The sequence below is a fragment of the Phytophthora cinnamomi genome (genome assembly GCF_018691715.1).
Source record: "Phytophthora cinnamomi strain GKB4 chromosome Unknown Contig17, whole genome shotgun sequence".
Classification (NCBI taxonomy): Eukaryota; Oomycota; class Peronosporomycetes; order Peronosporales; family Peronosporaceae; genus Phytophthora; species Phytophthora cinnamomi.
In genome coordinates this window covers 350,254-374,300 of record NW_027150950.1, presented here as the reverse complement: position 1 = coordinate 374,300, position 24,047 = coordinate 350,254, and the positions used below count along the sequence as shown (strand labels likewise).

At 54.8% G+C, this 24,047-nt stretch overlaps 7 protein-coding genes across 7 annotated transcripts; 3 read left to right on the top strand and 4 right to left on the bottom strand.

Annotated features, from left to right (window-relative positions):
- Positions 1 to 74: 74 nt before the first annotated feature.
- Positions 75 to 2,006, top strand: IUM83_04609 (uncharacterized protein; the record flags this gene model as incomplete). The annotated part of the gene is made up of 1 exon (XM_067928697.1): positions 75 to 2,006. The coding sequence occupies one exon, from the start codon at positions 75 to 77 to the stop codon at positions 2,004 to 2,006; it is 1,932 nt and encodes a 643-aa protein (XP_067796219.1).
- Positions 2,007 to 3,989: 1,983 nt separating this feature from the next.
- IUM83_04608 (Phosphoprotein involved in cytoplasm to vacuole targeting and autophagy) lies at positions 3,990 to 6,668 on the bottom strand (the record flags this gene model as incomplete). The annotated part of the gene is made up of 2 exons (XM_067928696.1): positions 3,990 to 6,445; positions 6,530 to 6,668. The coding sequence occupies 2 exons, from the start codon at positions 6,666 to 6,668 to the stop codon at positions 3,990 to 3,992; spliced, it is 2,595 nt and encodes an 864-aa protein (XP_067796218.1).
- A 738-nt stretch (positions 6,669 to 7,406) lies between these two features.
- On the bottom strand, positions 7,407 to 8,222 carry IUM83_04607 (RWD domain-containing protein 3; the record flags this gene model as incomplete). The annotated part of the gene is made up of 1 exon (XM_067928695.1): positions 7,407 to 8,222. One exon carries the CDS (start codon positions 8,220 to 8,222, stop codon positions 7,407 to 7,409), a length of 816 nt encoding a protein of 271 aa, XP_067796222.1.
- A 3,918-nt stretch (positions 8,223 to 12,140) lies between these two features.
- On the bottom strand, positions 12,141 to 15,659 carry IUM83_04606 (uncharacterized protein; the record flags this gene model as incomplete). The annotated part of the gene is made up of 1 exon (XM_067928694.1): positions 12,141 to 15,659. The coding sequence occupies one exon, from the start codon at positions 15,657 to 15,659 to the stop codon at positions 12,141 to 12,143; it is 3,519 nt and encodes a 1,172-aa protein (XP_067796155.1).
- Positions 15,660 to 15,838: 179 nt separating this feature from the next.
- On the bottom strand, positions 15,839 to 16,297 carry IUM83_04605 (uncharacterized protein; the record flags this gene model as incomplete). Its single annotated transcript, XM_067928693.1, has 2 exons — positions 15,839 to 16,202; positions 16,287 to 16,297. The coding sequence occupies 2 exons, from the start codon at positions 16,295 to 16,297 to the stop codon at positions 15,839 to 15,841; spliced, it is 375 nt and encodes a 124-aa protein (XP_067796221.1).
- Positions 16,298 to 17,368: 1,071 nt separating this feature from the next.
- IUM83_04604 (putative 1,3-beta-glucanosyltransferase) lies at positions 17,369 to 19,236 on the top strand (the record flags this gene model as incomplete). The annotated part of the gene is made up of 6 exons (XM_067928692.1): positions 17,369 to 17,751; positions 17,819 to 18,166; positions 18,241 to 18,433; positions 18,507 to 18,606; positions 18,676 to 18,912; positions 18,995 to 19,236. The coding sequence occupies 6 exons, from the start codon at positions 17,369 to 17,371 to the stop codon at positions 19,234 to 19,236; spliced, it is 1,503 nt and encodes a 500-aa protein (XP_067796303.1).
- A 249-nt stretch (positions 19,237 to 19,485) lies between these two features.
- IUM83_04603 (putative 1,3-beta-glucanosyltransferase) lies at positions 19,486 to 23,633 on the top strand (the record flags this gene model as incomplete). Its single annotated transcript, XM_067928691.1, has 9 exons — positions 19,486 to 20,228; positions 20,300 to 20,492; positions 20,579 to 20,678; positions 20,756 to 20,992; positions 21,843 to 22,518; positions 22,591 to 22,783; positions 22,870 to 22,969; positions 23,047 to 23,283; positions 23,392 to 23,633. 9 exons carry the CDS (start codon positions 19,486 to 19,488, stop codon positions 23,631 to 23,633), a joined length of 2,721 nt encoding a protein of 906 aa, XP_067796060.1.
- Positions 23,634 to 24,047: the final 414 nt, after the last annotated feature.

Sequence of the window (24,047 nt, the reverse complement as noted above, 5' to 3'; positions counted from 1 at the left end):
AAGCTGTTGCAGCCGATGGGAGCCCCGGTCTCACTATCGCATCGGCGTCGTGGAGATCAAGTCAAGTTTCGACCATGAGCAGCAGTGAGTCCTTCCGCCGTCGAGAGCTCCAGTGTCACGGGAGTGTCAACGCCGTCAACGACCGATCCAGCTATACCGCTCGTCGACTGAGCGAGCTGGACGTTCTGAGTGCAATCGGCTCCGTTGTGAATGCTTCGCTAGGACGTGGGGTCTCTCGATTCGTGCACTGTGAATCCACACGCACGACTTGGCTGTCTGCGATCGAGCGAGCCCTGCTGGAGCGCCACCTGTCGCGCTTGCTGCGGTTCTCTCCATCGCTTCAAGACGCTTGCAAGCACTTCCGCAGCAATTGGTCGAGTGTCGACATTGGCGAAGGGCTGGACGACTACAAAACGCTGGTTCACTACACTGTCTTCGCACTGATTGATGAAAGGGTCCGAGACGATGGTGAACTTCTTGAGCATCACGAGTTGAGCCCTGAACGGCTGGCAAGGATGCTGTACTGTGCCAGACAGAAAGCGCTGCCGATGCTGGTGGCGTGGCTGCTGGAAAGGGGCGAAGTCGGTGTATCGTTCCAACAGCTAATGGAAAGAAACGGTAGCCAACACAAGGCACTTGATGCGCTGCGGTTGTCTGTTCAAAAGGAGTTGGAAGCTACGCGCGTGTTTGCCACCGAGTTTTTGTGTGCATTGGGGGCCCACGAGTCGGACGCTCGAATGCCTATAGCCACCCACATACCCGAGACCTTCATTTGCGACGGAGGGGATTCGGTTTTGAACAATAGTGATGCCATGCTACCGTTCAAAGACGAACTGAACGAGCTCCAGTTTGCGTACGCGAAGACGCACGGTCGCGACAGCAGCCCAATATCCGCTCTTCAGAAAGACGTCTTGGACCCCTCACTGCGGTGTCGCGTTTACAATGATGGCAAGGGCCAGAGATACCAGTGGCTGCCAACGGAGTTCCACGTTGGGGACGATGGACACGTCGCAGTGCTCTCTCCATTGCATGGATCGATCCACCCGCACCAATTCCCTGGCTTGTATACGGTTATCCCGAGGGTTCTTGGTGGCATGATACCGCTTTTCGAGCGCGTTCTGGGTAGCATTGCAATGCATGATCCGCCCTCGCCGTATCAAGCCGGCCTCGGCTCTTTTCGTCAGCCTAAGCACAATCCAGCGGGCGACCGTGAAAACGAATTCCGACTCCTTGGTCGACAGCTCCAGGTTGTTGTAAAGCTGTCGACTATCAAGCTTGATGAAGCTCATCCAGCATTCACCGGTGCACAAGACCACGACAATTTCAACCGAGGTTGGCAGATCGATGGCGACGACCACGAACACATCGTGAGTGTGGGCTACCATGTGCTGCAGTCAAGAAACATTACACCTCCTAGACTCGCCTTTCGTGCGTTCGCCCACTGCCCATCGACAACACCAGAATCGGAGAATACGTCGCAAGAAGACACGTTCCTGGCTTTTGGAGAGAAAACGTCAGCGTTCTACCGCGGGAGATATGGCCGACAATTCCTGCAGCCCTGGGGGTCGCTGGTGCTGCACGAAGGTCGCTCTATTGTGGCACCCAGCTTTCTTGCACACCGCATGGAGCCCTTCGAGTTGTTAGATCCGACGAACCCCAAAGGTGGAGAGCTCACATTTGCAACTTTCTATCTCGTGGATCCCACCAGAGAGACAATTGTATCCACACGATCGGTTTGTCCTGATGAATGGCAGCAGACTCGCCGATTTGTCCAAGCCAACGTCGATATGCTGCGTTGCAGTTCAGAACACCTTTTTCTCCCCGACGAGGTATCTACACTTATTGCAGACTTTGCGGCCTCGCATGTTTCGGAAAGCCAAGCGCAGCTCACTCGTCAGTGTCTGTTAAGGCAGCGACAAAAGCTGCAGGAGCTGCGCTTTGTGACACCGTCCCTGCGGCTCGAGGAGGATATCAATCTAGATATCGACAACATCCACCACGAATGAAGCTATTGTAACTGTTACAGACACGTAGGTCAGTGATATGAGTTGTCTTCGAACTTGCAGTCGGCTTGCAGAAACGAGAGTTTTTAAATTAAGATTGCAACCTTGTTCTATTGCGTCTTGGCGAGTCGTCGACACCAACCATGTTGAATAATGAGCAACCACAGCATATTAATCGAATACTTCAAGTATATTATTTTCCTGAGATTATGGCTGGGCCATTCGAGAGCCAGACGTTCAGGCACTTACGAATCTATGCCTAACCCCTAGAGACATTTATTAATACAGACGTAGAACGCGTAATACACAGACACACAAACACCACCACCACCCAAACCTTTTCGTTAGTTCGCAATTTGCTGTCCATTGATCAATTTGATTAATTCGATTCCAACGCAATACCCCGAGACACGAACCATGTTAGACTGTACAAACCCCATCCGCGCAACCACCTCGATCTGAGCGAGGATGTCATCAGTAGTGTTGTACAGCGATCCTGGTCTTCTCGCCGCTCCGTGATCAGCGAGCTTTGTGTCTGTTAACACGTTCGATCAGTCTTAGTGGAATTATGGTTTGCGCTGTAAACCTCATCTTACCGATAACTGATGACCACCGCCACGATGTTGAGACTTTGGTGATTGTGCACATGAAAATGTTTACCACAAAAAATACCTATGTCATAGGGAATGCTGGAGTATGATAGACGAAGCATTCTGCAATTCGCAAACACCCCCAAGTACAAAAAACTCTCAAGTCGCAGACACTTGACGCGACTGCCATCCGAGCCCACACAGCCGCACAGCCAAATGCACCGCTACCACCAGCACCACATACACGAAAAACACGATGAGCGACGTCGCCGTCACCTGGCAGGCCATGCAGGCTACCAACCTTGCCGCAGCCGCCACAAGCATCCACCGGACTTTTCTTGTGGAAAATTTGAGCGATCCGAGGGGCCGATACGATGCCCAGACCGTGCCGGGGCCACTACATCTGCAGGTATAATCTCCCGTTCGTTGAGTGACCGAACCAAGGTGGCCAAGCGTTCGTTCACTACGAACAATAGCGGCATTAATGACGATCAATCCACGCTAGACCATACCGACTTCGAAGCGTACCAACGAGAACGTCGTCGTCTGAACCAGGAGCGGTACAGGAAGAGGCAAAAACAGCGGACAATTTCCCTAGAGAGAGGTAATCGGCAGCTTCGAGACGAGATCGAGCGGCTTCGGCGCCAGCGCAACAGCGGGATCTCAACCAAAGGGACAATGTGGTCTATCGCCCTGGAATACTTTCGTGTCTTTCGTCGAGGTCTGCACATCTTACCGGAGTTGCCGACAGGGGCTCAAATTGCAGAGCTTGACATTCTGCGAGGAGCATTGGCACCAGATTTGGATGCCGGCACGGTGCACGGTTTCGAGTTACTGGTCCGGAACTGGATGGCCTTCACTCTGTACTTCAAAGACGTCCACGTCCAGCTAAAACGTCTTGAGAGGATCACAGAGAACTCACTCTTGGCTACGACCACCTCGAGCATCACAGTGACTTGGCACTCGTTGCGCCATTTATTCCCCCATTTGACTGCAGATAGCACTGATCGACGCAAACGAAGTCGGTGGCCTCACATCGCTGACAAAATGTTGGGTGCCCGCATCGTGATGCGCGGCTCGGTACGATTCGACTGGAGCAAAGCTGATAACCGAGTGATACGTCTGATCACCCAAGCCGACATGATATCTCCATTGTTGCAGCTCCTAGGAAACCTGGAAGATGTATTGCATGTGTTCCAAGACGCCCTGATCCGGCCTGACGGCAACCTGGTGATCGGAGAGCACCTCAAGCAGTTCAGTCTGTACTGAGTGACAGGCACCAGCGATTAGCTGGCAGCGAGACTTGTGCAAGCAACGTGAAGCATTCCAATAAAAACTTCTGCACTTGAAACTGGTATTGACTCTTTTAATTGAGATCGCTATAATGTCTGCCAAGTCACAGCACTCGGGCAAGCTCATCACGTAAGCTGCGAAACCCGGCGAGTTCGTCATCGAATGTCGAGGAAGGCACAGAGGCTACTTGCTTATCATCCGAAGTGTTATCCGATTCCCCAGCTGGTGGATTGAGAGTGGACGCCGACTTACTCAAACGCGGCGCGTTCTTGATCTGGTGCAGGAAACTTCCCACCGACGCGGTGTCTAAAGATGCGCCCGTAGAACGGTTTAGCGCGCTGCCAGCACCCGTCGAGACTGAGTCAGCTGCTGTGGTAGTGCTTGATCCGATTGATGATGATTCCCCGATTGCAAAAGGCAAAATCATGTCGGTGCCGTCGTCATCCAGGTCGTCACTCTGACCGTCGCTTGATGCTCCACCTGCTTCGACGCTTCCTGACAACGACAGAAATCGAGGACGTCCCCCGGACGAGTTTCCCCCAGCATCAATGATCGCCAAGCCAAACGCGTCAGGGGTATCGGGGGAGATTCCCCAAGCAGTCACACCACTGTCGCTGAAATCTGGCGAGAATCCACGCTTCTTCGCCGATATCAGCCCTGCTGAGGAGAAGGATGAGCGCTTCGCGCCATGGAGCCCCAGCTGAAACTGATCTGTCGTGATAAATGTCGGCACATTACTGGAGCCGGACCGAAGGTAATTTTTGCTGTACGAATAGCCTGGAGACGTGGAGAGCAGCTCGCACGGATTCGCTTGAAACGGAGGACTTGAGGAGAACATGGGAATGCCGTCAGCGGGTGGGGGCTTTGCACCACCCTGACGAATCGTGATAGCTTCAGATTTTGTGGTAGCTTCCGCAGTTATTGCTGAACCCTTGGTCTGCAAATTCTCTTGAACTCCTGCTGCCCCACTGAAAGCTGCGTTGGACGATCCAATGCTGCTGTCAGACACAAACGCGCCATTGAACGAGCTTTTCCTGCGCCTGGGAACGTGTTGTTGCAGAGGCGACGGAGATCCACTATCAAGCGTGAAATTGTCCAAGGATCCTGGCGCGTGCTGGGTCTCATTTCCAGAGAGAAAAGGTTTATGCGTCAATGCAGGAGATGTTCGCCCACTGCGAAGCAGCGAGATAGACTTTGGGTGCCGAGGCGGGGTTGACAAGTGATGATAAGCCACATTGCTGTTGCTGGTTGGAGGTTCATCGTGGAAAGATGTCTGGGAACCATGTAGGATGCTTTCAGCATTCTGGTGATTGGCGCCACCTTCCCAAAGTTGCTGCTGGCGCTGTTGAAACGCCAGTGATGGCGAAGACGTATGCTGCTGCTCACGGTCAATAGCAACATTCCCGTAGCCGTAAGGCGCCGCCGTTACATTCGGGTTTGCTGCAGCACCTCGCAACCGAACATCATGCTCGCCTCCGTACGAGTGCGCATGTTGAATAATCTTCCCATCGTTTTGTTCGTCGCCATATCCAGTCGCAGCAGCAGCCTCCCGCCCACCCGCAGTAGCCATACCTCCTTTGCTACTAACCCGTGGGATGGCCATGGGCTTCGACAGTCCTGGTTGGGGCCGCACCCCTACGTCATCATCATCTCCACGGTCGCCAACAGGTCCCGTACTGCTGAACTGTTGTGGTGTTGTCCCTGACGTTGGAATCGAGCGCGGTGACGATCGTCGCCGCTGCAGCGCTCCAACATTACCGCCAAACTGCTCTGCATCGCTCACTGGCACGAACGAATCTGTCCGCAAATCCGTCACTCTCACGGGGGCATCCGCCATCGCTGCAGTCGCCCGCGACGGCACGGGCGCACTAGCCGGCACCAACTCCGGAGACCCGGGTACATAGTCTTGAATAATAAAATTGTCCTGGAAGATCCTCGACGGCGCCGCTTGCTCCTGTCGTTCCGTGAACTGGTCGCAGTCCCGCCGATACACCGCCGCGACTTTCAGCAGGCCGAACGGCGTCGCGATGGGGATGAACGAGTAGCCGCTCGTCGCCGCGCGCTGCGCCCCGAACGCGCGCGCGGCGTCACTGGCCGGCGCCGCGTGCATCGAGTAGCTGAGCATGGACGGGTACGACTGCGCGAACAGCCTGTGCGCCGGGAGCTGCCTCATGAAGGAGAAGAGCGCCCTGAGCAGCACGCTGATGCGCTTGCACACCTCCTTGAGCTGCTGGATCACGTCCTGCGTGGAGCCCAGGTGGGCGCCGGAGCCCTCTCCGTCCGCGGCGAACGTGACGCTCCAGCGCTCGAGCAGCAGCTTGCGGCCGTCGCCGGCGTCCCAGAACACGTCGACGGCCAGCGGCAGGCGCACGTCCTCCTTCCAGGCCGCCATGGCCTCGCGCACGGCCTGCACCTCCTCGATGTCCAGGTTGAAGCGCGCGCGGCGGCCGCCCCGGCGCGGGTCCGGCTCGGCCTGGAAGTTCACGCGGCTCTGGGCGATGAGCTCCGCCGCCTTGTACAGGAACTCGAGCACCACCTGCTCCGTCTTGGCGCGGCCCGCTGCGGAGCAGTTGAGGGAATTGTATAATATTTTAGGTCATGTTCTTATGATAATTGTTTAGTAATACGTTAAAGCGCACGCACTGGAGGAGCCCGAGGCGCGCGGAGGCGGCGCGGCGTATCGCATGTGCTGGGCGCTGTAGCGCGCGTTGGCGGCCGCGGATTGCGGGGCGGCGGCGTGAGGTCCACGACCGGAGGTGGACAGGTCCACGGACGACATCATGGCGCGTGGAGAGCGACGAGGAAGAGGAGACGCGGGTGCCTGCCTGCCTGCCTTCTTCCGCCGCCTTCTCCGCAGGAATTATCAGTGTGAAGCGCTTTTTGGGTTCGACGGTGGCGATTTTGGCCAATGGGGGGACAGACATTACGCGATTGGACAGCGCGGTGAGAACTGCGTGTTGATTGGAGGAAGAGTGGGTATTTCTCAGCCAATGGGAGACCAGTTTTCTTAGCGGTCTGCGACGTGTGCCGGGCCTGCTCTTCAAGATGGAGTTGCTGGAGAGCAACATGTGCGCTGTGCTGGTTACCTGCGCGATTCCCCGTTGCTGATATTGCACTGCGCATCGCAAATTCAAAGGAGAAATGGAACTGGGGGGTACTGTGGTAATGTTGGGCTTGAAGCGAGTCGGCGGCTGTGGGCAGCAGGCGGCGGTTTAACGTGCGTTGGGGTGCTATTCCGTGTTGATTACTGCTGCGGTGCCTAAACAGCATGTGGTAATGACAAAGATCGTGCGCTGTACACGTACAGCGATACAATACGCTGTGTTAGGGCGTGACAATGGTGAGGGAAGACCCCTCGTGTATGTTGAAGTTGAAGCCGTGGTTACTCGACGATCCCATGGTCCTCGTCCAGCACAACCTGCCACCGTAAGAACCAAATGTCTGTAGGCATGCAAGCAGTTTGCGAGCGCCTCTTCGGCACGACGCGCAAAAGCAAACTCGATGTGGACAGGTGATTGTATTAGGACTCTACTCTATTCCCTGCGCCTGCCTGCTTGTTGCGCCGCTTCTTGCTCTTACTTTTGCTCTTCTTCGCTCCCGACGGGTTCTGCTGCTGTTGTTTTTGCTGCGGCGACCTCTGCCCCGACGAGCGCTGTGGTTTCTGCGCCGATTGCTGCTGTTTGGGCTTCTGTTGCTGTTGCTGCTCCTGCTCCTGCTGCTGCTGCTCCTCCTTCGGCTCCGAGTCCAGCGTCGGCTTCTCAGCCTCCTCCTCACCTCCCTCGGCCTCCTTCTCAGCCTCCTCCTCAGCCTGCTGGGCCTCCTGCTCCTTCTTGGCGCGCTTGGCCTGGCGCTCCTGCTGCTTCTCCTGGCCCTCCCTCTTGCGGCGCTCCTTGCGTGCGGTCTTGGCCGCCTCCTTCCACTGCAAGAAGGCCTTCGTCCTCTTGGTGGCCAGCGCCGCGTCCAGCCACTGCTGCTCCGCCTGCCACTCGTGCACCAGCACCTTCTGCAGCAGCGCCGCGCTCAGCACGTCCATCTCCAGGAAGCCGCGGCAGGCGCTGGCCGCCACGGCCTTGCGCCCCAGCACGTCGATGAAGCGGTCCACGCACAGCTCGCCGCGGCTGTTGGTGTCGATGCAGCGCGAGCGGTAGAAGGCCAGCAGCCGCTCGATCTGCGCGCGGGAGGCCGCCACGAACAGCAGCTGCAGGTCGGCGCCCATGCAGATCACGCGCCCGTTGGCGATCTGCAGCTCCTCCAGCCACGCGCGCAGCACCGACACGTACGTCGCGCGCTCGCGGAAGTGGTCGATGCGCACCAGCAGCAGCTCCACGTCGCCCATGGCGTCCCAAGCGTCCGCAGATATTATAATACAGACAGTAGTCGAGTGCCCCACCAACACCAACGGACACGAACGCGGCGCGTGATTGGTCGGAATTAGGGTATCACTGAGCAGAGGTTGGTGGGTAAGGAAACAGTATGTTCGGGAGAAACGCCACACACTGCTTAGTTGCATGCTTCCATTGAGAGTTTGATGAGGTTGCTGCCGCGGAACAGGATGCTGCTCCCGACCTCACACTAGTTTTTCACGGCGACCAAATCACACCCAAGCGCTGGCGTTCCTTTCTCTGGTGCCACCTCCTTTCGAACTGTCCATCCGTCAGCTTCTGCCTGTCGATGAATTCTCTGATCGTATCAGTCGCACTTGTGCACTTAGTGCTAGTGTCACCCATGACTAGCACAGGATGCGGAGTACCCGGACAATGGACCCGGGGGTTTCGCAGTTCTCACATCCTTCGGGGGTGCGAATGGTACTTATTGCGTCGTGGAATGGCTTTTGGATCAATGCTAGACAAAAAGCTGCTGCAACTAACGCTTCAAGTTTCTACAGCTTTCGTTTTTTGTCTTTATATTAATCTAGACCGTTATCTAACGGTTTTGGATGGCTTCTTCGGGTCATATCGAACCACGGGACCCAAGCAGCTATGTGGTATATGTATATACTAAAAGTATTTGTCGGTGTTGGTCAACACTGCTGAAACAATTCTGCCACATGCTTTGTAGTTGGCACTTGCATCGTGCAACCGTACAAGTCGCACGACCAAAAGTGAGTCACAGCTAAAAAAAAATATGAGAAAACCAAATTTACAAAACAAAGCGAAGTGTGGTGCTTGTCACTGACACTGTGAAATGGTCTGGAATCATGTTCAAGCTCTTTTCCTTTTCCTCCGATCAGTAATAGATGACACTTCGAGCTCTTGATGATGTAAAGACTGTCAACGTGTATGAACAGGTATATACACACAGCCTTAAGTAGTAGAACAGTGTAGTGGGCCACTACTAGTGGCCGCAGCAAACGACAGTCTCCTGCCGGGACTCGCGCTAGTACACGCACAATTGGTGCTGATCCAGGTGCTCTCCGATCACGAGGTTGCAGTCGGGCTGGGTGAGTGCGTTGCGAAAGACATACGACACGTCCTCCAGACTACCAAGTAGCTGCAGCAACGGAGAGATCATGTCGCCCTGGGAGATCAAACCCACCATGCGATTGTTCACCTCGTCCCAGTCAAAATGAACCGAGCCGTGGACGACGAGGCGGTGGCCCAGCAGTTTGTCAGCGATATGAGGCCACCGACTGCGTTTGCGTCTACCGTCGCAATAGCCGACCAAATGCGGGAACATGTAGCGCAGGGAGTGGGTGGTGAACGTAAAGCTCGTCGTAGTCGAAGCCACGAGCGCTCTGTCCGCGATCTGGTCCAGACGCCCTAGCTTGACCTCGACGTCTTTGAAGTACTGGGTGAAGACCTTCCAGTTCTTCGCCAGCAACTCAAAGCCGCGCACGGTGCCGGCATCCAAGTCTTGTGCCATTGTTGCTCGCATGAAGTCAAGCTCAACGATCCGATCTCCAGGTGAAAGTTGTTTTGGTATGTGCAGACCCCGGCGGAAGACGCGAAAGTATTCCACTGCGACCGACCAAATAGTCTCTTTCGTCGAGATGCCACAGGAAATATTGTTGCGTTGGTGCTCAAGCCGCTTGATCTCATCGCGCAATTGCTGGTTTCCGCGCACTAAGTCGTCCGCTAGCTTCCGTTGTTTCTCCCTGTACCGCTCCTGGTTCCGGCGTCGACGTTCTCGGTGGTAGGCCTCCGGGTCGGTATCGTGTAGTCGTCTTAGTGTGGACTGCTCGTCTTCGTCGTCCAAGTCTTCAGTAGCGTGCTGCTCTTCAGTGGTCGAAGTCGACGAACGCTTGGTCACCTGGGTGTGTCCACTCGTCGCTGTTGTAGCACCCTTGGAGTGCCGCATAGGTCTCTCTGTCGGGTAAGTAATATCTCCACGGTACACCATAAAGCGGCGGGAGGGCCAGGCTCGTTGCACGACGGAGCCGATGACATCCTCGCTCAGTGCTAGGTCGTTGGGCGGGTGGAGGGCGTAGTCCTGCATGTTTCGCGTCGTGGGCCGGGCAGACTGATCGATGAGTTGCAAATTGTGAATTGATGAGGAAAGCGAGCTGGCTGCAAGGTGGAGGAGCGGGAAAATTGTTGGCGCACTGTATTGCGTGTTGACTCAGCTTAGCGGACTTTGAGGTTGCTGTTCAGGAACAGTGAGACGTTGTGAACATTTCTGCCTGTGGAGCCCGTCTGGGCAACAAATCTGCTACGATACATCATTCATGAACGCCGCACAATCGCCACTCACGCACCTTCATGACTACTACTCATGCAACGCTATCGTCAAACAATTCATCACCACTGTATCAACTTTGCTACAGCTTGCTGGGCATCAACGCTATGACGACTTCACTGAAGTGACTTCACAGGTCAGTGGTTTTTCTTGGCCACAGAACCCATACACCAGGGCGTTCGAATTCCGAGTAGGAAGCGCAAGTTCCACTCGAGCGCGTGAGTTCTGTGGTGCGTAAAATTTGAGACCGCCCGATCATGCATGAATCGATAATCGTAATCACATTGAAACCATGCTTTGAGTCGACCACCTTTGCTTGCAGGGATTAGTAGTATTTGCCAAAATAGTACCCGACGGTACTATTACTACCTGATTTTGACGGTAGTAGTACCATTACTACCGTATAGTGCGGTATTCACAAGTAGTAGTAGTTTGCTGTACTCAACACGATACTATACTACTTCAAGAGTACTACTGGTGAGATATCTCTGACCGAGCAACCACGACTCCCATCCTGCAATTCTAGATTCACTGGTTCTCGATTCATCGCTCGGGAAGATCACCATTTCTGAAACCGTGGCATAACCCGACAAACGAGTATGGGCTACGCTGTGAACGCTTGCCAGGAGGGCGACGAGCTCAAACGAGATCCATGTAGTGTATGAGCATCGAACATATTATGCGCTGTTGCTGTATTTGAAGGTTCAAATTACGCGAGGTATTCTTTAGTGTTACTACTGGGTTTTCGCATTCACACTACGATTAGATGAGAGACAAAGTGATGGGGTCGGAAATTAATGCAAGAGCGGACCGAGTGATGCAAGCATGGCTCGATTCGGAACCGGAGTGGCTGGATATTGCTCAGCAGCAGAACCCTGAGAAGACAAAAGAGGAACCCTCCGAGAACATGACGATCGATAAGCCCACGGCATGCACTGGGCTTTGTTGGTGCTCTGCAAGCACAGGCGTACTGAAATGATGTCGCGATGAAGGCGAGAATCGATTCCCCTGTACTGCTCTGCTAGCACGAATTCACCTCGGCAAGATATTGACTGGCGTTTCAGGAGCGAGTGTTCTCAACGGGGGGAATTGTGATGGAGCCTCTTCGAACGCACGCGGATAGCAGACGCGCAGAGAAGCAGCTACTACTCAGGCGCAACAGGGACGAGATCGCGGTCATGAAGCAGGACGCGCGCAAGGATGAGCAGCCGTGAGTAGTAGTGGAGTAGTAATGATATTACTACTACTATTACTACCTCTTTCTAAAATCAATACTAGTATGAGTATGACCGCCTCGTAGAGACCTGAGTAGTATTGGTACTACTACTACCACCCACTATTTACCGTACTACTAATCCCTGTTTGCTTGGACTGTTCATTACTTTCAATTTAAAAAAGCACAAGTCGTCGTACTTTTCACTCGAAACACAAATTTCCGCAGTAAGTTCGACCCGTAAGTTTCGTAAGCCTGCCGGGATGTGGATCAGTTGTTGGGACGGCGTCGATGCACCAGGAATGCAAGATAACGAACTAAATTGACAAGCATCCGTCGACTTTTATTCCGTCCGGACAAGAGGTCTCAGCACATGAAGAGGGGGTACTTGGCGCCAATCTTTCGGATGTTGCGGTGCAGAGCCTTTCGCAGCGGAATTAGATAGAACTCGATAGGAGGGTGGCTCGAACTCGAGGTGGGGCCGCCAGTGGCCAACCCAGTGATGCTGAAGCCAGCAGGAGAGGAGCCCGAGGAAATGGGCGATGTCGTCGCAGACGTCGCAGGTGTGGGGGCGCGTGATCCGGTTCTCGGCGGGTGATCTGACAAGTAGAACCAGCAGCTAAAAAGAATCGAACGGATATCCGCAGGCGATGTCAGCGGGAGCAATTCGGCTGCCTTGCCCAGAGGAACCGGTAGCCAATTCGTTGAGCGTAACAGGCGCATCAATTCGCAGGTGATCGCAAGTTGGTTCTGGTTGCGCATGTACGGCGGTACGTCGACGTTCTCCACGCTCAGTTCCCCCTTCACACTATTCCAATGGCCCAGCAAGACGATAAGCGCCGACTTGAACACTGGCACAAGACGCAACAGCTGTGTGGAGCCTAGTGCTGTCGACGTTGAGATGACGGTGCGCAGCAGCGGCAAAAATGCAGGAAAATGATTTAGCCACTGTTCGACACGCAGGTCCACATCAAAACTCGAGCGATTCGGCAGCATATCCTTGTAAATATCGTCACTTGGGATGCCACAGCATGGGATCACACGCTCCAAAAGCATGTCTACCACGATCTTCAGTCGTCGCTCTAGTTGTTCGTCCTCTTCGGCATTAGGCATAGTCTTGGTACTTACTTGGTCATCGGCCAGCAAGCTGGCAGCTGTTCCCGTGGAAGCAAGTAGCTGGGAGAAAATCTCAGTCGCATACACACTACATACGCGCGCAGCGTGCATTTCACGCCCCCATGTTGAGTCAAGCGTCTTCCGGTAAACAAGTTTTGCTTCGGGGACCTTGGTAATCACTTGTGACGATTGCAAGTTCGTACATTTCGAACTGATTGTGCGTTCACTGCGAATAACCTGGCGCTCATCCAGTAGGTCACCGCCATCGTCCACGTCAGCGAAATTCACTCCGTTTGGGAAATGTGTCGGGATGCTGGTCGCAGACGTTGTGCTCAGCAGAGCATCAAGCCACACGGACGCGAACATGCTGTAAACGGACGATGGGTAGTGCGCAACACCTCCGTCGAGTGCCAACACTCGAAACAATATCATCTTTAGAGACTGCAGACGGCTCTGTAAGTCACTATCGGTCGGCACAGTCAGTACACTCGAATTGTTATCCCCTTGTAACACAAGCTCGGCACGATACTGTCGAAGCAGCGAGAAAAACACGCCCGACAGCTTACGCACGCAACGGTATTGCCAGCTCGGGTCCTCTAGAGACAGAAATGGCGTTCGTGACACGAGATGTAGCGCACGAGTAGCAACCGCTGCATCTTTTGAGCGCGCTAGGTCAAGAAAACTCTCCCAAAACTCAACTCCTCGCACACCTTTCCACAACGTAAATGAATCCAGACTGTCACTCCAGCTCTTTGCGTGAGCTAGCTGCTGCAAGCAGGAAGCACCTGAATCCGCAGTCAGCGTAACTGGTAGCTCGTTGGCTGCACTAATAAGATCTTCTGTGTCGTTCAGGTTTAGCAGTGCCTGGACAATACCGAGAATACGCTGACGGGCTCGCGGGGCGGCCGATTGGCATTCATGCATTATGTTGCGCACAAAAGCGACGTACTCGGGGGATGCCGGTGTCAACAAGGACGTTAACAATTCGCAGAGTGCGCGATCTGCGGGCTGGACATCTGTGAGTAGTGGGGCGAGAGGCACCTCGTTGAACTCAGCCAACATCAGCTCTGCCCTGATCAACTGCTCCGTCACCTCCTTGCGCGAAATTGCTTTCGCCAGCAGACACAACCACTGCTTCCATTCGTCAAAGCGCTGGCGAGCGATCTCTTTCGACACCATTCCCTCACCGTATCCCTGCATCGCATCAGCTTCTGCTGCTTCTTGAGCTGAAACCATCGTTTGAAGTAATCGAAGTGTGTTCTGGCAAATGTACGGGAGGAAGCGGTAGACCCCCTTGGCGAACGCGCACGAGGCCTCGGATCCAGCAAATTCAAGAACCTTCTTCTGAAAAGACCTCACAGAAGCTGCAAACTGCGGCGGCAGCTCCGACGCCGTCAATTTCTCCAGCAGCAAGAGCAACTGGAAGCCCGAGTTCGATAGCTCCGTGCTTCTCTCTTGCAGAAGCTTCAGTAGCTGTGCCTCGATCCCCGCCGCGTAAAGCTTCGCGCTCCCATTGCTGCTGCCGTTTTGCGTTGTCAACTTGGTCGCCAGCGAGGCCACCAGCTCCTCCGTGACAATCCACTGCAGATTGTCATCGCACGCCCGGACCAGCACGGCCGAGTCGCTGGCCAGTGCCACAAGCCGGGCCACCACCTCCAACGGCGGCAACCCCTGTCCAACCGACACGGTGTCTCCCGCCGCGCACTCGTCCAGCAAGTCCCTGAGAATGTCCACCATCTGCGCCGGGTTCTTGGCGGCCAGCACCTCCAGCACCGGCAGGAACTCGGCCACGGCGTCTGCGTCCTCCTGGCAGCGCGCGAGGGCCGCGCGGAACAGGAACTCCTGCACGCAGTACGAGTTCATGTGCGAGAGCGCCAGCAGCAGCCACATCCAGTGCGCGGGCGTGGGCCGCGCCAGACTCCAGTCCAGCACCAGTGTCAGCAGCTGCGCGGCCGTGGCCGAGGCCGCGCCGGCCGCGAGCACGGCGCGCCGCACGACGGCCGCCAACTGGCCGTACACGGGCTTGGCCGGCAGTTTCCCCACGGTCCTGGCCAGGTCCACGCGCGCGTCGTTGGCCATCACCAGCCAGCCCTGCACGGCGTCCTTGGCGTCCGCGGCCTCGCAGAGCCCCAGACAGAGCCGCGTGACGTCACCCAGCAGCTCTGGCCGCGCGAACTGCGTGCCGACGACGCGCTGCAGCTGGTCCAGCGCGCGCAGCAGCTCCAGCTCCGCCTCGGCGGCCGCGTTGTTGACAGCGGCCTTGGCGCGGCGGGCCTGCTTGCCCTTCTTGGCGCGCTTGGCCGCGGGGGCCGCCTCGGCCCACACGCGTTGCAGCGTGCTCTGCAGCTGCGTCTGCAGCGCGCGCAGCTCGGGCCGCCGCAGCGCCGGCATTTTCGACACGGGCGCCTCCATTTCGACCATTTCGACGTCCTGCCCGTCGTTTTGGACAGCGTCGGACTCGACGCTCGCGCTAAGTACGAGGTCGTTTTCGACATTTTCGACGTTTCCGACACTGCCTTCCTCTTCGTCGTCGTCGTTGTCGACGTCCTCGTCTTCGTCCTGCAGCGGCGAGTTCATGAGGCTCGAGAGCCCGGAGCGAGAGGGGGCGGCGGCAACTGCGATTGCGTCATCAGCTCGGGGCGTGCTCACGTCGGTCGACAGCAGAGAGGACATGGGCACGGCGTGCGAGAGGCTCGGGGACGCCGACGACGGTGCCTCCGCCGCCGCGGTGGCCTCCTCGTCCGAGGTCGCGTTCAGCTGGATCTCCATTTACTGCGCCGATGTGTGCGCGGCTAATTTACGGGTGGAAATGTCATGTGGTGCACATGAAATATACGTACACTTTGTGTCCAGCGTAGTTGCTGGAAGATCGGCAGGTTGAAGACGAGATCAGAAAGAGGAGGAGGAGGAAGAAGAAGAAGAAGAGGGGCCATTGACCCGAAGACTTTTTACGGCCAGCGATCGGGCTCCAGCATCTCGTGGCTTTTTGCCGACGACGAGGATGGCGGGGCGAAGCAGGACGCTATTAACGCGGCGTTCATCGGTGGGGTTCGCTCAAGGAAGGAGAGACGCAGTAGCTTGCCGCCCCAGAAGAAGGCGAAGTGGGCGACCGATGAGGCATCAAGAACTATCAACCACTTACCCCGTTTCGGGAAGACTCGGAGCCGGTGCTTCATCTGTAGCAGGGAGGCGCGACCACGAGCGTGCATTGGTTGGTGGTGCAAGTGAAAGCAGTGTGTACAGGTATCATCGTCCAGCACGATCGGTCTTCCCACTCCTGAGTACAATGTACTCGTGTATGCAGGATTCTGGCTGGCAAAGATTAATTAGTCTGGTCACCGGTGACATGCTGCTCGAAATGAGCTGCGAAGTGCGGAGACACTCCTCTCCACTTACCTTGTGAGCATGAGGGATTAATCGAATGTAGCTCTTGCACGTCTTCGTCTGAACCTTGCTCGTGCTGGAGGAATAAAGCTGAGCGTGCTAACGGACAAGAACCGCCATGTACTGGACGTTCGTCTTGTCTGCTTGGCCAAACTCGAGCGGCTTAGGATGTCGTGAATGAAATCAGCCAGGGCAGCGATCTCGGTGAGAAGACTGGTTACGTACCGGTACATACGCACCGCACAACTGCGCTTTGAAGCAAGTCGAGCCTTGCAGCTCCAACGCTGTGCAGCATCTCGCCGCTCGACGTCATGCTGGACATGGTGGTGCTGCCGCCCACTGTAGCGCGATCGTGGCAAGTCGAAGTGGGTGAGAGCCTCTCACCCCATCCTGTGTTGCCCTCTCACTGAGAGGGCGACACAGAATGAGGTTCGGTCTTAGCATTTTGTGCATTTTGTGCTGGCAACACGACGAGCCCGAGCGGCTGCTATCGTCGATCCCTACACCGACTGGCGCGTTCCCGCCTGGTGCTCTCTTGCAGTCTCAACATGCAGAGGTCGTCTCTACGCAAAAGTGACAACCAAACAGCAATTTGCCTCGCTACCGTGAACATGTAAACGAATAGTTTTTCATAGAACATACCACAAATCGAGCAATGCCGCTGTGAAATCGTCAACTTTAACTCCATTATCGCATTGACTCGACAATTCACTACATACAGAAGAGAACTGTGAATGGCACAATGCACTGTACGATGTCTACCAGCTGGGATTAATCAGTCCCACAAACAGCAAAACGAACCACTACAACACGGTCATGCACGATTGCAAGCAAACGAAATATCCAGCCTCCCGCACAGTTAATCGTCATGTGCAGCTGTGTTGTGGAGCAGAGGCCCCAATCCTGGCATCAGTTCATAAGAGCGCGAGAGCTCGCTCTCCCGTTGACATCTGACTTGCTGTCCGTAGGTCATTCTCCATTTTGCTGCTCGGCGTCGACGAGAAGCGACCGGACTACCCACTGAAAAGCCCTGCACAGGACGACTCAGTACTTACACCCCACCACCTAAGCTCAGTTCTCCCAGCTCCGAAACAATGGCCTTCGGTTCCCGTGTCCGCACCCTCTGCGCTGCCGCTGCGCTCTGCACTGCTGTCGTCGTCTCCCCGGCCGATGCGTGGCTGCCGCCCATTATCACCAAGGGCAACAAGTTCTTCAACTCCGAGACCGGCCTCGAGTTCCGCATGAAGGGCATGGCGTACTACCCCCGCCCTAACAGTGGCGAAATGGCCGACGTCAGCAACTACGACTGGGCCGCCGACGAGCACGAGGCGGTGTGGAAGCCCCACCTCAAGGTGATGAAGGACCTCGGCGTGAACACCATCCGTCTGTACTCGGTGGACCCCAGCAAGCCGCACGACAAGTTCATGTGTGCGTGCTCGGAGGCGGGCATTTACGTGCTCATCGGCATCACCGCCCCGTGAGTGCTTAAACTGCTTTTGTTACGGTAGTTGTGTCCGGATCACTAACATTGTGTTGATTTGCAGGTGTGAGAACTGCTCGGTGCTCGACTTGCAGCCGCCCAAGTGCTACCCTGACGACCTTTTCACGCGTGCGCAGATGGTCTACAACGCCTTCGCTGTGTACGATAACACGCTCGGCTTCAGTGTCGGTAACGAGAACAACCTCCAGGTCAAGTACGGAGCTGGCGGAACCACGACCGCTCCGTGTGTCAAGGCCTTCCTGCGTGACACCCGCAGCTACGCTGCGAGCTGCTCAGGCTCCGTCCGTCAGGTGCCTATCGGTCTGGACATTGCCGATATTCCTCCTCGCCAGCAGTGGATCTCGTACTACGACTGTGCTATTGACGATGATGAGAACACCCGTGCCGAATGGTACGAGCTGTTTATTGTTTAGAGAGTGGTGTTTACAGGTTCGGATGTTAACCGTCTCTCGTGCTGCGAAACAGGATGGGATTCAACCCGTACGTCGAGTGCGACCCTGCCACGCACCTGCAGTACTCGCAGTCAACGGGTCTCAAGAAGCTCATGTCTGAGTACGCCTCGGTTGGCTACGCTCGTCCGCTCATGTTCGGCGAGTTCGGCTGCAACAAGGGTATCAACACTATTAACGGCTACGAGAACCAGCGCTCGTTCCTTGACGTAAGTTTCACAGACACTCGTGCCAACTTTCGCCACATCAATTGCTGACAATGCCGGTGATGCGTGCTTGTAGGCCAAGTGGATGAATGAGGAGAAGGAAATGACCGACGAGATCGTGGGTGGCAACGTGTTCGAGTTCACTACGGAGATTGCCAACCTGGTGGAGAGCAAGAGTGCGTCCTTATCGGGCAGTTATGGTATGCGTAATTGTTCTGACGGTAAATGTGTGCTTGAATTGACAGCCCTGACTAAGAGCGGCGACGCCGGCAAGTACGGTGTTGGCTACTTCCAGCCGGATGACTGTGACAACGAGCTCACAGAGTGCGTTTTCACGCCCTACCCGGAGTACGACAATCTGAAGAAGGCCTACACGACCACCAAGAACTCCACTGTCGAGCACGACAGCTACAAGCCCACGCGTGACGCCATCCTGACGTGCCCGAAGAATATTTCGAGCACCCTGCCGCCCACGCCGAGTGGTAAGCTATGACTATCTACTCTTGTGATCCTGTCACGTCACGTTTGACGACTTACCCCACCGGTGTTGTGTGTTTCTCGCAGTCCCCGTTCTTGAATGCACCATCACGCAGCCTGTGTGCAACGGCGTCAAGGGTAACAGCTACGAGCACCACTCCACTGGCGCAACTGTGGGCGAGAAGCGGTCGCCCTCCAACCAGGAGAGCAGCGGAACGTCCATCACGGAAGCCACCACGGGCAGCAGTGGCGCCAGTACCACGACTTCTGCCGCCGCGCTTGTGCTGTCTGTGGCCACGGTGGCAGCTACTGCCTTGTCGCTTTTCTAGAGCGTCCATTAGATCAGTTGGGCACGACATTCACATGCGAATGTCCGTTGTAACGCGCTCCCCGCGGATGCCGACTCTGTTTCGCATGTAATGGTTAACTGTACATGAATGTGGTTAAAAAAGGTATTCGCGACTTGGTCGGTCATCATCGCCTGTCCTAATGCGAGAGTATTTCCCAGAAAGCTGACGGCTTTTTGCTAAGTGATCTCCTTCATTTGCCCATTCTACCTTGTCCAGCACACTACTACCATGGCATTTAGTTCCCGAGTCCGCAAACTCTGCGCATCAGTCGCACTATGCACCGCTGCAATTGTGTCCACCCAAGTGACTCCTGTTCAAGCGTGGCTCCCCCCGATCATCACTAAGGGCAACAAGTTCTTCGACTCCGACACCGGCCTCGAGTTCCGCATGAAGGGCATGGCTTACTACCCCCGACCAAACAGCGGTGAACTAGCCAGCGTTAGCAACTACGATTGGGCCGCAGACGAGCATGAAACTGTTTGGAAGCCGCACCTGGAAATTATGAAGGACCTCGGGGTCAACACGATCCGTCTGTACTCGGTGGACCCGAGTGTATCGCACGACAAATTCATGTGTGCGTGCTCGGAGGCAGGAATCTATGTCCTCGTCGGCGTATCTGCTCCGTGCGAGAACTGCTCCATATTGGATCTCGTGCCGCCCAAGTGCTACCCCGACGACTTGTTCACTAGAGGACAAATGGTCTACAACGCATTCGCTGTGTACGATAACACACTTGGACTCAGTGTTGGCAACGAAAACAATCTCCAGGTCAAACATGGTGCTGACGGTACCACGACGGCGCCGTGTGTGAAGGCATTCCTTCGCGATATGCGAAGCTACGCGGCGAGTTGTTCCGGTGCCGTGCGTCAAGTGCCGATCGGACTCGATATTGCCGATATCCCACCTCGGTCGCAGTGGATTTCGTACTACGACTGTCCTGTGAGTGACGACGAGAACACCCGCGCTGAATGGTGAGCTGTATACTGCTAGGTGTCTGTGAGTTATGCTTGTTAACATTTTTTTCCGTTGTGTATGTTGTTAGGATGGGATTCAACCCGTACGTCGAATGTGATCCAGCTACACACACGGAGTATTCCCAGTCTACAGGCCTGACGAAACTCATGGCCGAGTATGCTCAAGTGGGTTATGCTCGTCCGCTCATGTTCGGTGAGTTTGGTTGCAACAAAGGCGAGAACACGATCGACGGCTACGAAAACCAGCGTGAATTCTATGACGTAAGAATTGGGGCTGCGGGCTCTTACACTTGTGCTGTGATGTTGGTTCTGAGCTGACGGTGTGCTTTTCTTGCGCTTTGATGCAGGCAAAGTGGATGAACGAGGAGAAGAACATGACAGACGAGATTGTTGGCGGCAATGTGTTTGAATTCTCAACTGAAGTCGCCAATCTGCTGGATAGCTCAGGTACGTGCCTTTAGGAAGCGTTGGAGATTCCAGTACGGATGGCGAATTTGATTCTTGTATCTCGATACGCTACGCAGCTTTGACCAAGAAAGCAGACGCAGGAAAGTATGGAATCGGCTACTTCCAGCCGGATGACTGTGATAACAACAAAACCGAGTGCGTCTTCACGCCGTATCCAGAGTACGATAACCTCAAGAAAGCTTACACGACTACGACAACGTCAACGGTGGAGCACGATAGCTATTCGCCTGAACGCGACGCGATCTTGAGCTGTCCAAAGAACATGTCGACAGAGTTACCGCCGACACCTGGAGGTAAGAATTCTGGTCATTGTAGCCGTGAACGAGTTAGCAAAGCGCCTAACGTGCTGGTGAACATGCCTACGACGATACAGTGACGATATTGGCGTGCTCTGTCGCACAGCCAATATGCAGCGGAGAGAAGGCCAATTCGTACAAGCATGTAGATTCCGCTACTGCAGTTGGTGACAAGCGAACTCCGTCGAACGAAGAAATCACGGCTATCGCAAGTTCTGGGAGTAGTTCATCCGATACAGCAGCGTTGACCGCTTCAGCGCTGCTATTCACCGCTATATCCATTCTTTAGAAATCAACCGAGACGTCGATGTCGCTACAATAGTCACCACTTGCATGCAATTCTTGCTCGCCAAACTCTCCTCTTCCTGCTTTCCCGTGGTGCGAATGTATTGTCCGCTCGCTACAAGGCGATAACGAGCACTCGACAAGTTCATAGCATCAAAATGATCGTTGTGTTCAGATCTTTGGACACGCCAGATCGAGTAAGCAAACAATACACCGTCGTTCGCCTCGTGCCCATGCGGTTAGAAGCACGCACCCATAAGAAACTGGTACTATAGTCGCGACACGTTGGTCACAGGTCGAGAAGTCTCAGACACTTCTGTTCGAACCTCGCGAAATTCGTCTCTGAAAAGGATCTGACTACTTCTTGCACTCTATAGTAACAAGCCTGGCGCTAGCAGATCTGGTCATTTGCAATTTGCTGTTCGACTCCACAGCACGTCTTGAAAACGACCTCGATCCAAAATTTCAGGCAACGTCACCATTTCCGCAAGCAGGACAACAGCTCCAATGGTCTTCTCTTTCCGTGCTCGCACCCTTTTCGCTGCCAGCGCAATTTGTATAGCTGTCGCTGTAACCCCAGCCGAAGCATGGCTTCCCCCGATCATCACTAAGGGCAACAAGTTCTTCGACTCCGACACCGGCCTCGAGTTCCGCATGAAGGGCATGGCTTACTACCCCCGACCAAACAGCGGTGAACTAGCCAGCGTTAGCAACTACGATTGGGCCGCAGACGAGCATGAAACTGTTTGGAAGCCGCACCTGGAAATTATGAAGGACCTCGGGGTCAACACGATCCGTCTGTACTCGGTGGACCCGAGTGTATCGCACGACAAATTCATGTGTGCGTGCTCGGAGGCAGGAATCTATGTCCTCGTCGGCGTATCTGCTCCGTGCGAGAACTGCTCCATATTGGATCTCGTGCCGCCCAAGTGCTACCCCGACGACTTGTTCACTAGAGGACAAATGGTCTACAACGCATTCGCTGTGTACGATAACACACTTGGACTCAGTGTTGGCAACGAAAACAATCTCCAGGTCAAACATGGTGCTGACGGTACCACGACGGCGCCGTGTGTGAAGGCATTCCTTCGCGATATGCGAAGCTACGCGGCGAGTTGTTCCGGTGCCGTGCGTCAAGTGCCGATCGGACTCGATATTGCCGATATCCCACCTCGGTCGCAGTGGATTTCGTACTACGACTGTCCTGTGAGTGACGACGAGAACACCCGCGCTGAATGGTGAGCTGTATACTGCTAGGTGTCTGTGAGTTATGCCTGTTAATATTTTTTTTCCGTTGTGTATGTTGTTAGGATGGGATTCAACCCGTACGTCGAATGTGATCCAGCTACACACACGGAGTATTCCCAGTCTACAGGCCTGACGAAACTCATGGCCGAGTATGCTCAAGTGGGTTATGCTCGTCCGCTCATGTTCGGTGAGTTTGGTTGCAACAAAGGCGAGAACACGATCGACGGCTACGAAAACCAGCGTGAATTCTATGACGTAAGAATTGGGGCTGCGGGCTCTTACACTTGTGCTGTGATGTTGGTTCTGAGCTGACGGTGTGCTTTTCTTGCGCTTTGATGCAGGCAAAGTGGATGAACGAGGAGAAGAACATGACAGACGAGATTGTTGGCGGCAATGTGTTTGAATTCTCAACTGAAGTCGCCAATCTGCTGGATAGCTCAGGTACGTGCCTTTAGGAAGCGTTGGAGATTCCAGTACGGATGGCGAATTTGATTCTTGTATCTCGATACGCTACGCAGCTTTGACCAAGAAAGCAGACGCAGGAAAGTATGGAATCGGCTACTTCCAGCCGGATGACTGTGATAACAACAAAACCGAGTGCGTCTTCACGCCGTATCCAGAGTACGATAACCTCAAGAAAGCTTACACGACTACGACAACGTCAACGGTGGAGCACGACAGCTATACTCCTGAACGCGACGCAATTTTGAGCTGCCCGAAGAACATGTCGATCGACCTGCCGTCAACACCTGGAGGTACGATTCCAGTGAATCAATGTGCCATGCGATGCTGAGAGAAAATGTTGGACACGATGGAGCGCGTGGAGAGTATCTCACGTGTAGCTTTGGTTCTGTTTACTGCAGTGACTGTTTTGGAGTGCTCTGTCGCGCAGCCAGTGTGCAACGGCAAGAAAGCCAACTCGTACGTGCACTTTTCGCCGCATACGAAGGTTGGAGACAAGGTGACGCCCACAAATGAAGAAAGCAGTGCGGCATCCGCCCTGAACTCGTCGAACAGCACCACGTCTGCTGCCTCTGCAGCGTTGGCGCCAACTTACTTGCTATTGGCAGTGACCGTTGCAAGCGCTGTTCTCTCAATTTTCTAAAACTACCGGTTGTCTCCGCCAAGATTTTGTAGGTTTGGCTTGGATAGACCTCATCTAGAAGTTAATGCAAAACGTATGCACTTTTGATTCGAGTAGCTCCAATGAAGGTTTCAATCCACACTGCACAATCGCAACATGGCGGTTCAAGAACTCCCACGCAGCATTCGTTTCGGCGCGGCCGTTGCGGTGCCACTGCAAGCCATATTCCAGACTTCAGAGCTGGAGCTGGAATCTTTCCGAGGCATGAGACGAAGTATCCATGAGTGTGCCAACAACAGCACTGAAGATGAAAACCGCCGAGCAGCAGTGAAAACAACAACCAAGGTCATTTAGGTGACGTGAAAATGCAACGGCTGACACGTACAGAATCGCAGAACGTTACATGGGAGGTGACAGGTGTGGCAGGTGTGGCAT